This window comes from Ursus americanus, chromosome 26 (assembly GCF_024610735.1).
Source record: "Ursus americanus isolate L20-20 chromosome 26, mUrsAme1.1.p, whole genome shotgun sequence".
NCBI lineage: Eukaryota > Metazoa > Chordata > Mammalia > Carnivora > Ursidae > Ursus > Ursus americanus.
In genome coordinates this window covers 34,787,540-34,802,387 of record NC_142152.1, presented here as the reverse complement: position 1 = coordinate 34,802,387, position 14,848 = coordinate 34,787,540, and the positions used below count along the sequence as shown (strand labels likewise).

General features: G+C 42.0%; 1 protein-coding gene across 1 annotated transcript in view; it reads right to left on the bottom strand.

Annotated features, from left to right (window-relative positions):
* The window catches only part of GOLGA5 (golgin A5), a 34,638-nt gene extending 26,148 nt beyond the window's left edge, over window positions 1-8,490 (bottom strand). Inside the window, exons 1-2 of the mRNA XM_087856194.1 lie at window positions 8,238-8,490; window positions 5,532-6,105 (exon numbers count right to left, since the gene is read on the bottom strand). Coding sequence (XP_087712320.1) covers window positions 5,532-6,075 — 544 coding nt within the window. The 5' untranslated portion in view covers window positions 6,076-6,105; window positions 8,238-8,490. The remainder of the gene's footprint in view (window positions 1-5,531; window positions 6,106-8,237) is intronic.
* Window positions 8,491-14,848: the final 6,358 nt, after the last annotated feature.

Sequence of the window (14,848 nt, the reverse complement as noted above, 5' to 3'; positions counted from 1 at the left end):
AGGTAATATTTGAGGGAGTCACCAAAATCTACTTTGATATGTTTGAAATTTCCAAAACAAAAACTTTTCAAAAGAAATAAAGTATATATCCAAACTTGTGGGATACATCTAAAGTAGTATTTAGAAGGACAACTATAGTCTTTAATATTTACATTAAAAATGAAAGGAAGAAAATTAATGAGTTTTCCATCCACTTTAAAGGCTATAAAAACAGCAGAATAAACCCCAAAGCAGAAATTAACAATACAAACCAGAATTTAACAAAATAGAAAAGAAACTTGCTAGAATCAAAATGGTCTTCTGAGGGACATATCATAAACATTATGCCAATAATTTTTTTAAATGTATACTATGTTGAAACCTACCAAATTGTATACTTAAGTATGTATAATTTATTATCTGTCAATTATACTTCATTAACACTAATTGAAAAAAAGGAATTTAGCACAGTGCCAGATATTGATATTTTTCTGGTAATACCTGTGATCAAACTTTGGTTTCTGCAGGGTTAATATGAATGATTAGTGTCCAACTGGGTTTGTTTCAGCTGTGACACTTTCATTATTTTCCTGAAATTAAGTAAAATAAATATAATCCCCCAAAGTGTATACAGAATAGACAAATTCTTAGGAAAAAATGTAAGTCACCAAAAACAGAGGAAATGGAAAACCAATGCAATCAATAGTTAAAATCTTCCATTAAGAATACCCCCAGTGGGGGGGGGGGGGGGCGCCTGGGTGGCTCAGTCGTTAAGCGTCTGCCTTAAGCTCAGGTCATGATCCCAGAGTCCTGGGATCCAGCCCCGCGTCAGGCTCCCTGCTCAGCGGGAAGTCTGCTTCTCTCTCTCCCACTCCCCCTGCTGGTGTTCCCTCTCTGACTGTGTCTCTCTCTGTCTAATAAATAAATAAAATCTTAAAAAAAAAAAAAAAAAGAATACCCCAAGGACCCCAGGGTGGCTCAGTCAGTTGAGCATTTGCCTTCGGTTCGGGTCATGATCCCTGCGTCCTGGAATCTATCCCACGTTGGGCTCCCTGCTCAGCAGGGACTCTGCTTGTCCCTCTCCCTCTGACTCCCCACCCCCCGGCTTGTGTCTCTCTTGTTCACACTCTCTCAAATAAATAAAGTCTTCAAAAAAAAAAAAAAGAATAGCCCAGACTCTGATGGTTTTACCAGTGAGTTTCAGCAAACAATTAGGGAATAAATAATCTTACATCAAATAATTAAGACAACGGGAAAGGAGGGAGCACTTTGCAAATCATTTTATAAGGCTAACATAACTGTAATACCAAAACCTAATAATATTACAGGTCAATCTTGCTTATGAAATAAATGCAAAAATCCTAACCAGAATACTAGCAAACTGAAAATTAAGTTTGGTTTTATGTTATAAAAAGTCAAGTGATTTGTATACCATATTAACGAACAAAAATCATATAAAAAATCATATGATATCTCATACATACAGGAAAAAATGCTGCTAAAATTCAACAGAAACGCTCAAACTAGATATATACAGAAACATTCTTCATCTGATAAAAAGTACCTATCAAAAACCTAACACAAACATTGTATTTGGTGAAACAGTCAAAGCCTTCTGTTTTAAGACAAAGATACAAAATTGGTTTTCAGTCCAAGCCAATGCAGTGAGGCAAGGAAAATATTTTTTTTTAAAGATAAAAGGGTTAAGAAACCAAACTGTCATTATCCACAGGTACTATATTGTTGAAAATCTAAATGAATGTACAGAAAAGTATGAGGATTAAGAGCTATGCAGGTTGCTGTGTGTCAAAAGCCAATACATCAGCAACAGAAAGCAAAAATTTTAAAAAGATACCATCTATAAGTTTCAAAAAATATAATCTGACAAAAAGTATGCAAGACTTTCATGGAGAAAACAATAAAATCTTAATGAAAGACACTTAAAACTGAATTGAGATTATACCATGTTATAATGGGTGAAAAGCCTCAGTATTGTAAAGACGCTGATTCTCACTCAACTAACTGTCTGTAGAGAAGCAATGGACTCCCAATAAAAAGACCAACAGAATTTTTGCGGAACTCGGCAAGCAAATTCTAAAATGAATATGGATGTATAAAAAAAATCCAAGTATAGCCAAAACATTCTTGAAGAATGAAGGTGGGAGAAATTGCTCTAGGGGGTATCAAAACACTATAAAACTACATTAATTAAGATAGTGTGGCATTGGCACAAAAACAGACAACCCAATGAAACAGAATTAAGTGTCCAGAAACGCAGCGATGTGTCGATGGATGCTTGATAATATGCCAGGGGTGATATTGCAGACTATAGGGAAAGGAAGTATTTTTAATGAATGATGCTAGATGCTGAGATAAGAGATTTCCAACCCCTCTTCTTTTTCACCTGGAAAACTTCTACTCATTCGTTAAGACCCAGCTCAAATCACAGACCACCTGTGAATCCTTACCTGAAGATAAGACAGTGTACATACTACACAACTCCATTTAAATGAAGTTTTAGGACAAAAACTAGGTGAAAAAAATCAGAACAGTGGTAGTTGGGGAAATGGGGTGGAAAGACTTTTCCCCATATGGGAAAAAATGGAACTAGATGCCTACCTCACACCGTTCATTTAAAAAACCAAAATTTTAGGGGCGCCTGGGTGGCACAGCGGTTAAGCGCCTGCCTTCGGCTCAGGGCGTGATCCCGGCGTTCTGGGATCGAGCCCCACATCAGGCTCCTCTGCTATGAGCCTGCTTCTTCCTCTCCCACTCCCCCTGCTTGTGTTTCCTCTCTCGCTGGCTGTCTCTATCTCTGTCAAATAAATAAATAAAATCTTTAAAAAAAAAAAAACCAAAATTTTAAATAATCATAGAAATATGAAAGGCAAAACTATAAAACCTTTAGAAGATAATATAGGAAAATATCCTAATGATCTTAGGATAGAGAAAAATTTTCTAAGACACAAGAAAGCATACCATCAAGGAAAGACTGATAAATTCATCTACATTAAGAACTCTATTGAGACACCATAGAGAGAGGCAGGGGGAAAACCAAGGTAAAACTGGAGGAGGTGTAGAAAGAGTTACCATCTGGAATATATAAAGAATATCCATGAATCAATAAGGAAAAAGACAAATGATCCATTGGAAAAAACTGACCAAAAGACTTGGAACAGGCACTTTCCAGAAGATGAAACCTGAAGAGTTAAACATTTGAAAAGATGCTCAACCTCATTTGTAATGAGAAAAGTAAAAAATAACAATAAACTTTTTCACACCCGATTAACAAAACATAAAAAGTCACTGAAAATATCCAACCTTGGCGAGAATGCAGAGCAAAAGGAATGTTAACCACAGTTGGTCAAGTATAAATTGGTACGACCTCTTCCGAAAACCACCAGTGTACTTGAACACTGTCACACCCTACAACTCAGCAATTCCATTTAAAGACATTTCTAGGCATCCTTGGGCACCGGTTCTCAACCTAGGGCGATTTAGCTCCCCAAGGGACATTTAGCATCATAGAGAAACATTTTTGGTTGTCACAACTGGAGATGTCACTGACATTTAATGGGTTAAGAGGCCGGGGATGCTGCTGAACACCCTACAAAGGACAGGACAGCCTCACACAACAAAGATTTATTCCACGCAAAATGTCAATAGTCCCAAGATTGAGAGACTTTGTCCTAGAGAAACAAAACTTAATCTTTATAATTCCCATGTATTAACTGGTTCTAACTCATTTCCCTGTCAACCAGGTTTCCTTTGATCCATCCTTTACAATTAAATCTAAGTGGTTTTCCGTAAAAGTAGAAAATACTGTCAACTGTCTTTGAAAGACCTCTATTAGCATCACATTGCTATGTCACTTACAACTTATACAGGCATAGCAATCACCTGGAGAACAACAAAAAATCACATGCCCTGGCTCTGTCCCCAGAAAAACCTGATTCAAGAAGTCTGGGGAAGCACCCAATGATTCATTTTTATTAATCACACAAGTAACCTCTAATGCAGGTTGTTCAGGGACCACTCTTTAGGAAAGAATGATGTTTACAAACAATAGGTTTAAATATGTAAACAGAGGTATACAAGGGCCTCACAAACAGCCCCCAACCTTCTTCGCTAGCTTCATTTCTTCACTGCCATCCATCTCAGACGCACTTATCCCAGGACAGTTACTCCACTAAACTTGTAAAGAATCTCTGCATCGAACGCTGTCTCCAACCTTTCTTTTTCACCTGGAAAACTTCTACTCTTTCCTTAAGACCCAGCTCAAACTACAGTCCCCCTGTGAGTCCTTACCTGAATACTTTAGACAATTAGTTACTTTCTCCTTAATGTCTCCATGATACTCTAACCATATCTCAATCGCTATACTTACTATACTATATACTAATAAATTATATGTAAATTATCCGTTTACATGTCGGTCTCACCCACCAGACCCTGTTGAGAGAAATTTAGGAGTGTGTGTACATAATTAGTGAACAGCTACTGCATGATCTGGTCTCGAATGCCCGATACATTTGCCTCTTTACCACTTTATCTCAAAGATACAAGACAGATTTTTATACACCAACAGCCAAGACTGTGGGAGAAGCTGTAACGTTTAAGAAAATAACAAGCTTCCATTAATCAACTTTATAAAGAATCTCTGCAAGAGCCTATCAAGTATGTTGCTATTTTAAAATGGGAGGATGCCTGGGTGGCTCAGTTGGTTGGTTGCCTTCAGCCCAGGTCATGATCCTAGGGTCCCAGGACTGAGTCTGAGTCAGGCTCCTTGCTCAACATGGAGCCAGATTCTCCATCTTCCTGCTGCTCCCCCTGCTCATGCTGTCTCTCTCTCCGATAAATAAATAAATAAATAATAAACAAACAAACAAATAAATAAAATCTTTAAAACGGTTAGTAGGTACTTGAAGTAGCCACATTACCATGTTAACCTCATTTTTGCGGCTGAGAAGATATACACGTAGAGGTAATTTCATATCAAATTAACCAACTGAATACCAGAATTCTAAACTGTTACTTCACTACCAGGTCAATGCCTTCAACCCTTCAACTTGGACTGAAGTTAGGTCTCTCAGCTTTACTTCTGATGGATGCAAGAGGGAAAGAAAATTATACACACAAAAATCCTCACAATCCAGAATATATGTGAAGTACAGCCTCCTGTTTTATAATCCCAGAAAGAAATGAAATGAGATAGTCCCAAATCCAAAACTATGTTTTCTTTCAGATTTCAAAACTATCCTTTTTGTATTTTAAAATATCTTGGAAAATCATTCTGGACAGAACTTCTTAGATGCTAGGCTGGGTAAAGTTACCCAACAGACAGCATTTAAAGGTCCCTATTATAACTGTATACTGACTAAAGGCATGCCATGTTGTCTCCCTGGTTTATACCACACGTTTCAGAGACTGCCTTTACACTAGTGGGGAAAGGTAACAAAACAGAGGATGAGAAACACTACCAGAATGTTTTAGACTAGGATAACACATCCAATTTGCTTAACTCTAAAAGAAACAGAAGGCCCATTAACTACCATCGCTTTGGCTCCCAGAAGGATTTTCCTCAATGGTTCTGACGGCGGTTACGCTGCTGTTCACAGAACTGACACCTGCTGTCCGAGAACTCTGAAGGACAGGTGTCTTGCTCCTTTCTTTTTTGATTTCCACCCTCCCAGTAGGCTCCTTCTGTGAACTATTAAGAAAGTCAAACAGCAGCTCATCATCAGGTTCTGACTTTTTTCTTCGAACGAACTGGGAGGAAGGCCTAGGAACAGATGCGTTTTCAACAGGATGGGAAGCCTCCGCTGATGTCCTGGATCCTACTTTTACATTTGCAGTGCCAGCTAAGATAGTGGCTTTCTGATTTCTAATGTTATCAGCTGCTGAGGAAATATATGTAGCTTTAGATCCGGTCTGATAAGTCAAATCCGCATTTTGCTGAAGTTCAGGATAGTCAGCATTTTTGTTATATGTGATGTTGCTGCTGTTCTCTTTTCTACTGAGAGCTGTTGCAGCCCCTTGATCAACTCGATTTAAAAGATCTTCTGCCTTTCCAGCAAGATCAGCAAACCAAGACATGATGGTAGCAGAATAATCCTATTGGAGAACCTGTAAAAAGGACATAAAGGGATCAGTATGGCCTAACAGCAGAGCACAGCAGTTAAGACCAGGTTCTGGAGTCACACGGTCCTGGACTGAAAGCCTAACCCTGCCTCTTACTAAACCTCAAGCCAACTACTTCACTCCAAGTGAGAAGCTTTATCTAGAAAAATGAGAAAAATAAATGTACTTACATCACAGGACAGTTTAAAGATGAAATAATATATAAAAAACTCTTCGCAAAATGCCTGACACACAGTAGACATTTTAGTAGTTGCTATTACCATCATAATTACACTTATCACTACTGTTATAACTCCTATTTCAACAAAAGGTAAATGTTAACAAAGCAAAAGCATTCGAATAGCAAATCATCAATACGGCAAAACTGCAGTGCAGCCAAATAAAAACTCCCTGAAGTTTGCTTTAAGGTGCTAAAACTTGAAGAAACTTCTGATTGATACTAACTCCTTCTTCATGTTAAAATGCAGCACTACCGGGGCGCCTGTGTGGCACAGTGGTTAAGCGTCTGCCTTCGCCTCAGGGCGTGATCCTGGTGTTATGGGATCGAGCCCCACATCAGGCTCCTCCACTATGAGCCTGCTTCTTCCTCTCCCACTCCCCCTACTTGTGTTCCCTCTCTCGCTGGCTGTCTCTGTCTCTGTCGAATAAATAAATAAAATCTTAAAAAAAAAGCAGCACTATTATGGATAATTTAGGTGTCCACATATATAATCTGTGTAAAGTACACCTACAATAATTTAAATACTTAGTACCCACTCTGTGCACGTTGGCTAAGTTCAGAATTTTTAAAAAAATGACTGCATAGCCATTTATTTGATAAATAGACCTGAGTACTTACGGTGTGCCAGAATGAATCAGAATGATGAATTAGTCCTTACAGATATAGAAGTGTACTATATAAAAAAGTCAACAACCATTTCCTGAATGTGCACATTGTTCCTTTTGCCTGGAATGTTTTCATTGTTAACTCTTTCTTGTTCTTAGTCTCCATTTGAATGTCATCAGCTCCAAAACACAGCTTTCTCTCCATCTAGATTACATTGTATCATTCTCTGTTCATATGCTATGCTTTTCTCTCATAACGCTTCATGTTTTATATGGTTTTCTCCTGTCTCACTATCTTTATCACACATAATTTTCAAACCACATTATGTGGTCAGTAGCAATATCCTTTTTCCACAAATGGGAAGAAGATTTAGAAAGATCCCAGAGTTTAGATGGCAGCTGAGCAACTCAAATCTAAGTCAGCCAAACCCACTTTTTCTTAACCCCTGCCTTTCCCATCTAGCATCTCAGGATCTGAATAACCTCAAGAAGAAACTCACCCTCGAAACCTGCTCCTTACAAAATGGGATTACATGTCCGTGCATCTCACAGTTTATGTGTCATCAAATGAAAATGGAGGTGTAATGCTCTGTAACATATAAAACTCCCTACAGATGTAAAGTGTTATTCTCAAGTAGACATTGGTGGTGATTTGGCGGCAAACGATCCTTACTAATAAAGCAATCACTCTTACTAATCCCCTATATCTCGCCTCCCATTTTAAAGTTAATAGAGCTTTAAAACAAAACCCTATGCCTTAATATTGATTACCCAATTTAAATACAAACATGGGTCCTGCGCACTTGCCCAGTGACAAACTCCAGCGGACTTCAGAGGTACAATGCCCTCAAGCAATTTCTCAAGCACTGCCCCCAGGAAATGGCCCACACGGCGGGGAAGATAGGGTGACAGTGCGTGGCATGGGGAGGGGTCCGCAGACAGCAGTGGCGGGACCTGCTTCGAAGGCCAGGTGTCAACACAGTGGAAGGGAGGCTGGAGTCAGCCGGTGGGTCCGAGAGAGTTTGTCATCGGTTGATCCCAAGTAGGCGAGTTACAGACCCCCACTTCGCTCCCCACCGCCTCGCAGAGCCTCTGGAGCGGGAGGTGCGACCAAACCAGACTGGGGTGGGGAAGGGAGGAGAGAGGAGGGCACTAAACAACACCTGCTGCAGCCCCCCAAAAGCGGAGAGACCACAGTCTCCGCTGAAGGGAGGCAGGCCAGCCCCGAGCCTAAGGCCGTTAACGCCCTAAGCGGACCCGTCCGGCCCATAAGGCTCACGCTGCCGCCTCACCTGAGGACTCTGGAGCGGCTGCACCGCTGCCTCGTCGCCCTCCTGGGCCGCCCCCCACCTCAGCAGCCGGCGGCGAGAGGGCCCGGCTGAGTAAACCTGGTCCCAGCCCCGCCGCGGCCCGGCTACTCTTCCGGGAGACGTGGAAGGGCGGCGAGGACCCCAAAACAGAGTGGCTTCCGAGCTGCCTGAGCGGCCCGGCCCGGAGGCGACTCAGGCGGCGGCGCCGGCGGCTGCGGGGCCCTCACTCCTGGCCACGCCCTTCTTCCGCCTGGTGCGTGTGACGTAGCTTTCTTCCCGTGGAGACGGCCTGCACGCGGCAGGCATAACACTGTAGGCCACGCCCACCAGGGGGCAGGGCCCCGCTGCAGCACGCCGGGATGACAGAGGCGGTGCCCCGCCCCTAAGGAATTTGAGGCCTGAGTTGGGCGGGGCTTGAGACCCCGGTGGACCAGACAGCCTTCATCGTTCTCTCTTCCTCCTTTGCCTGCCAGTTTTACGGTTAAGGATGCCGAGGACCCAGGGCAGGAGATGGGAATACAGAAAACAAGATCCCTGATTTCATGGAGCTTCCTTTCTAGTGGCAGAGACAGATATTAAATAAACCAGTGATGGAGACAATTTTAAGAGGTGAGGGAAACACTTTAAACGCTGTGATCAGGAAAGGTCTCTCTGAGGAGGTGACATTTGAGCTGAAACCCAAAAGATGGAAAAGACCTGTAAAGGATCTTTCTATCCAGCAGTACTGTAGTTATGTTATGCATACAATTCTTTGAATATTTGACATTAGTCTAAAATCCACATTCAGTAATTAAATACTCAGCTCCTGCTATGGTGCACAGGATTGGGCTAATTTGGCTCTAATGACAAGCCTACAACATAGTCCCAGGGATCCCCCATTTTCAGGATGACGAAACTAATGCTCAGGGAGGCTGAGAAACTCGTCTAAGATCATGTGTCTTCATGAGGGTTCCACATTACTCCAAAGCCTGTGCCCTTAGACTCAGTGTCTCAGTGTTTACTTTCTCTAGTTATATATTGGGAGTGATTACAACTCCTTTTTCTCTTCTCAATTCAGGTTTAGCCCAGTCTAGTAAATGTGAAAACTTTCAGCAGCGGCAGGAAGTAATAATAATACTATCTAACAGTTCTTGAGCCCTTATTAAGTGCAGAATACTATCACACATTTCATTCTTACAATGGTAAGGAAGGTGCTGTTATTATCCTGTGATAGGTGGTCTTGTTCCCACCTATTGAGTAGCTCTTCCTTTTAAGGATTATACATCACTGCCTGTTGCCAGGTGATTGCAATGCCTCCTGTAGGCGTGTCCTTTCCAGCCTCGCTGATGTCAGGCTTGATCATGTGACTTGCTTTGGCCAGTGGAATGGGAACAGAAGGCCTTCTGCCACATCTGAACGAAAGTGTTAAGAGCCATTCTGTATTTCCATCAGGTCTCTCGATCTTCTTCCTCTCTCATAAGAATGGCTAGTCCAGATAGGGCTGCTCCCACCCCCCTGGGTCCTGGAAGGAAAAAGAGATGCAAAGCAGCCCACATCTAATAGGTCACAGGAGTGAAAAATAAACCTTTGCTTTTAGATGCCACTGGGATTTGGGACTGTAGCTTACACAGCTTTACCTAATGAAATATGATTAATACATACCCCATTTTACAGATGAAGACACTGAGACTCAGAGAGGTTTAGTTACTTTCCCATGGTCACTGTATGGTACCCGCTGGATAGCTAGTTTGTGCAAGCACACCCTGAATGCCCATATTTATCACTATCTTGAAAATGTAGAGATCTTGTCCTCTGTCTATATTCCTTTCAAGCACAATGTGCAGCAGAATGTGTTGTTCAGTGTTCAAGGTCAGGGCCCTGGGGGTGGCCAACCCAGAGTGCCTCCCTTGTAACGAAGAGTGTCCAGGTGGCAGGTCTTGATCTCCTCGGAAACGCTGGTCATGCAAAGAGAGGAAGGGCCACTGATAATTCCTGAGTTAAGTTGCTAGGATATAAAGCTTGCTGCATGTAGACCCCGGCAGCGGATGCTTTGCCCAGTGGGCTGCTCCTGGACTCCCCGTACGTAAGTTACCCCAGGAAACCGACGTCTCAATCACTGTCTCTGGGTCTTTTCTTTGACCTCACCAGACCATCAGCCACCCTAGCTTAGAGTCAGCTAGGGTGCAGCTGCACAGGCATGCAGTGTGTGAGTAGTACGTCTGGGATTCAAACCAGGTTAGTGTGGCGACAGAGACGATGCTCTTAACCACTGAAGGGGTGAGGATGAAAGAAGTTAAAGCAGAGCCAAATCTGCATGTCCAATAGATTAGCAGTGGGCAGGCCCCTAAAAGAATGTTTCCAGAATTTTCACATATACCCCCTAAGAGAGTCAGCATATAGAAATCGGCCACCCAGAAGTCACTGGGGCCAGGCTGGCTTAGCCAGAGAAACAGTACAACCAACAGAAAGAGGTTACAACCCTGTCCAGTAGGTAAGAAAATGTGCTCTTTTCTTTTCCCTTCCTCCCTGTCCTCATGCCACCAGAGGAGCTAACTCCTTGAAAAAGAGAGGAGAGAAGGCATGTGAGGACCAGATGGAGACCCCAGGCTCTGCTCTAAGTCTCCAGTGCAACCAAGCTAGTTTGCTCCAGGGGCCAGGGAGGATAACTTTGAATAGAGCTTAAGAATAGAATTTTAGGGATGCCTGGGTGCCTCAGTCGGTTAAGTGTCTGCCTTCGGCTCAGGTCATGAACCCTGGGGTCCTGGGATTGAGTCCCTTATCAAGCTCCCTGCTCAGCGGGGAGCCTGCTTCTTCCCTCTGCCTGCTGCTCCCCCTACTTGTGCTCTTTCTCTCTCAATCTGACAAATAAATAAATAAAATCTTTTTTTAAAAAAAGAATAAAATTTTAAACAAACAGGGCTATATTGTGACTTTTGGAATGGCAGAGTGAGGAACTCAAACAAATCCTCTCCCCAAACAGCAACGACGAAGCTGGACAAAATTGTGATAAAAAACCATTTCGACTCCCTGGAAATCAATCCCAGGCATAACACAAATTAAGGAGCATTTATTCAAGAATAGCTACTAAACTTTGGGTAGGAACAGTGAGAGTGTCTGACATTTTAGCTCAGAGCAATTCCCAGTCTCCACCTCCAGTTCCATGGAGATTGTTCTACCAGGGCTGGGGAAGCTGGGAAACTAGCAGCTTTGCTGCCGGAGAAGGCAACTTGATTTGGAGCAGAGCCAGAAAAGCCTCATGACCGAGGGGAAGCCTCCCTTTGGAATGCCAACATTGCAGCTGCCTGAGGTTGCCATATTGGTTGGACCAACTACTGACGAGAAGGGTTCCTAGAAGTTTAGCAGGGAGATCCCTGCTCAATGAGACAGTTACAATGGACTTTGATAAGCTCCCACATACACTGGTGGTCCGGGAGGCTGTGTGCAAGGCTGTGTAAGCTCAGGAGACTCTTGAGAGAGCCCTAGTCATCTTCTCATCCTGCCTCAACACGAAGCCTTACACAGATACAGAGGAGACACCAGAAAATCCAGTAGAATAAAAGACAGGGCAGTCTTGTAAACTACCTGACTTTTGAATGATTCATCACATACAGGGCACAAAAATAAAAGCTGATGTCACGTCAGGAACTATGGAGAAGGCACTAGAAGAGAAGAGGCAGTGGAATGGCATAGTGAAAGTGCAGAAAGAGAAAAAAAATCTGTCAAACAAGAATTCTCTAATAGAACGATCCTTCAAAAACGAAGTCAAGATAAAGACATTCCCAGAGAAACAAACACTGAGAAAATTTGTGGCTAACAGATCTGCCTTATGAGAAATAAATAACATATAATAATAAACATAATGCATAATAAATGCTAAAGGAAATCCTGCAACCCGAAGGGAATGATACCCGGTGGTAACTCGAATCTAAGTGAAAAATTAAACAGAGCTGAGCGTTATATTTAACGCTAGGACAAGTCTGTTCTAATAACTGAAAGTAGCTGGAAGTTATAGAATCAGACAGATGATCTCAAGGAAACTATCATTCAAAGAAAAAAAATGGGATTTCCTACAGATCAAATGTATAGTTGAAGAGAATTAATGGAAGAAATGGAATTATTTCTTGTTGGTGCTCCCAGTGAGTAGGGACTTCCTAATAAACTGGTTACACTAACATCTCAGAGTGTTTGCCTCCACCAGCAGTAAAAATATAAGATCCATGTGGCGAGTGACTCCCCTTCTGTGTCTCCCACTTGACTAGCATCACACAGCTGCTACCTCTTTCTTCCACCCTATGCTTCTCCTTCATAGCATTTACTCAAGTGTGATTACGTGAAGGAGGGCAGGGAGTATGTTTCTTGTCCGTGGTTGTATTAGCAGAGCTCAGGAAAGTACAAGGCATGGGCAGATGCTCTGACATATTGAATAATGAATGAATAATAATGTACAATGAATTGAGACAGCATGGTAAAAAGGCAGAAATTGGATGATCCGGATTCTATTTGGTTGTCAGTTTCAAGTGCCTTAATCTCTCTGACCCTCAATTTTATCAGAAAAAAAAAAGACTATAATGAACTAGAATATATTTAGACTGAAAGTAAGAAAACCTTGGTTCTGATCATAGTTCTAGTTCCTAGCTATGTGAACTTGAGCAAACCGCCCCACTTCCCAGGCTCCATTTAGGAAATGAATAATTGAACCAGGATTAGTGGTCATAAATTTGCAATCTCAGTTAATTGCTTTTTTGTTTTGTTTGTTTTATTTTGGCCATAGCCAAACGTTTAATTTAAAAAACCCACAAACATACACTCATATTGCGTTGGCAAGAGTGTGGAGAAATCGGGGCGCCTGGGTAGCTCAGTTGTTTAAGTGTCTGCCTTCCGCTCAGGTCATGATCCCGTAATCCCAGGATTGAGTCCCAGGATGGAGTCCGGCAATAGGCTCCCCGCTCAGTGGGGACTCTGCTTCTCCCTCTGACCCTCCCTCTTCTTGTGCTCTCTCTCTCTCTCACTCTCTCTCTCTCAAATAAATAAATAAAATCTTTAAATAAAAGAGTGTGGAGAAATAGACATTCTTACATATTATTAATAGAAATGTAAATTGATACCACCTCTATGGGGGGCAATGTAGAAGTGTATATCAAAATTTAAAATGTACAAGCCCCTTGCTGAGTTTGATATCCACATGGGAAAAAAACCGAATCTTAGCCCCTTGCTATAGACTGAATGTTTGGGTACTCCCAAAATTCATATGTTGAAATTTTAATCCCTAATATGATAGTATTTGGGGTTGGGGCATTTGAGAGGTGATTATGGCCTCAAGAGCAGAGCCCTCAAAAATGGGATTATTGACCTTATAAAACAGTCCCCAAAGGGCTCCCTTGCCCCTTCCACCATTAAGGTTATAAGCGAGAAGACAGCTGTCTACGAAGCAGGAGCCTGTTCTCACCACATACTGAGTCAGCTAGTGCCTTGATCTTAGACTTTCCAGCCTTCAGTACCATCAGTAATAAATTTCTGTTATTTATTTTTAAAGATTTTATTTATTTATTTGAGAGAGAGAGAGACAGTGAGCAAGCAAGTGGGGGAAAGGGGGCAAGGGAGAAGCAGACTCCCCGCTGAGCAGGGAGCTCGATGCTGGGCTCAATTCCAGGACCCTGAGTCATGACCCAAGCTGAAGGCAGGTACTTAACTGACTGAGCAACACAGGTGCCCCAATTTCTGTTATTTATAAGCCACCCAATCTATGGTATTTTTGTTATAGCAGCCCAAATGGATTAAGACCCTCCTACTTTACACCATACATAAAATCAGTTCCGAAAGGATTACAGATCAAAGTGTGAAATGGAAAATAATAAAGCTTCTACAGGGAAACAGGAGAACACCTTCATGACCTTGAGGTAGACTAAAAAAAAAAAAAAACCTTTTACAAGACACACACAAAATATTAACTATGAAAGAAATGATTAATAATTTGGGCTTTGTTAAAATTAAGGATGCTTTCCATAAAAGAAAAAAAAAGGAGAATGAAACACAGCCAAAGATTGGAGAAGATATTTACAATACATATATTTGAAAAGGATTTGTATCTGCAACGGGTAAAGCTCTTTTACAAATCAATAAAGAAGGGCAATCAACCTAACAAAAATGGACTAATAAACAAGCACTTCACAAGAGAAAATATATAATTGGCCAAAAGCACATAAGAAAGCTATTAGTCATCAGAGAAATGCAAATTAAAATCACAATGAAATCTCCTTATACATCCACCAGAATGGTTCAAGTGTAAAAGGATGGTGAGTACCAAGTCCTGGGGCACGCGGGTGGCTCAGTCGGAGAAGCGTCTGCCTTCGGCTCAGGTCATGATCCCAGGGTCCTGGGATGGAGCCCCACATCCCCCCCATTGGGCTCTCTGCTCAGCAGCAAGTCTGCTTCTCCCTCCACCTCTGTCCCCCCCCACCAAGGTTGTGCTCTCTCTCTCTCAAATAAATAAATAAAATCCTGAAAAAAGAAAAGAAAAGACCAAGTACTGATGAATTCATGGAGCTGCTAGAATGCACAGGCATTTCTGTCGGGAGTGTAAGTGGTAGAACCACTTCAGAAAATCGGGCTCTGTC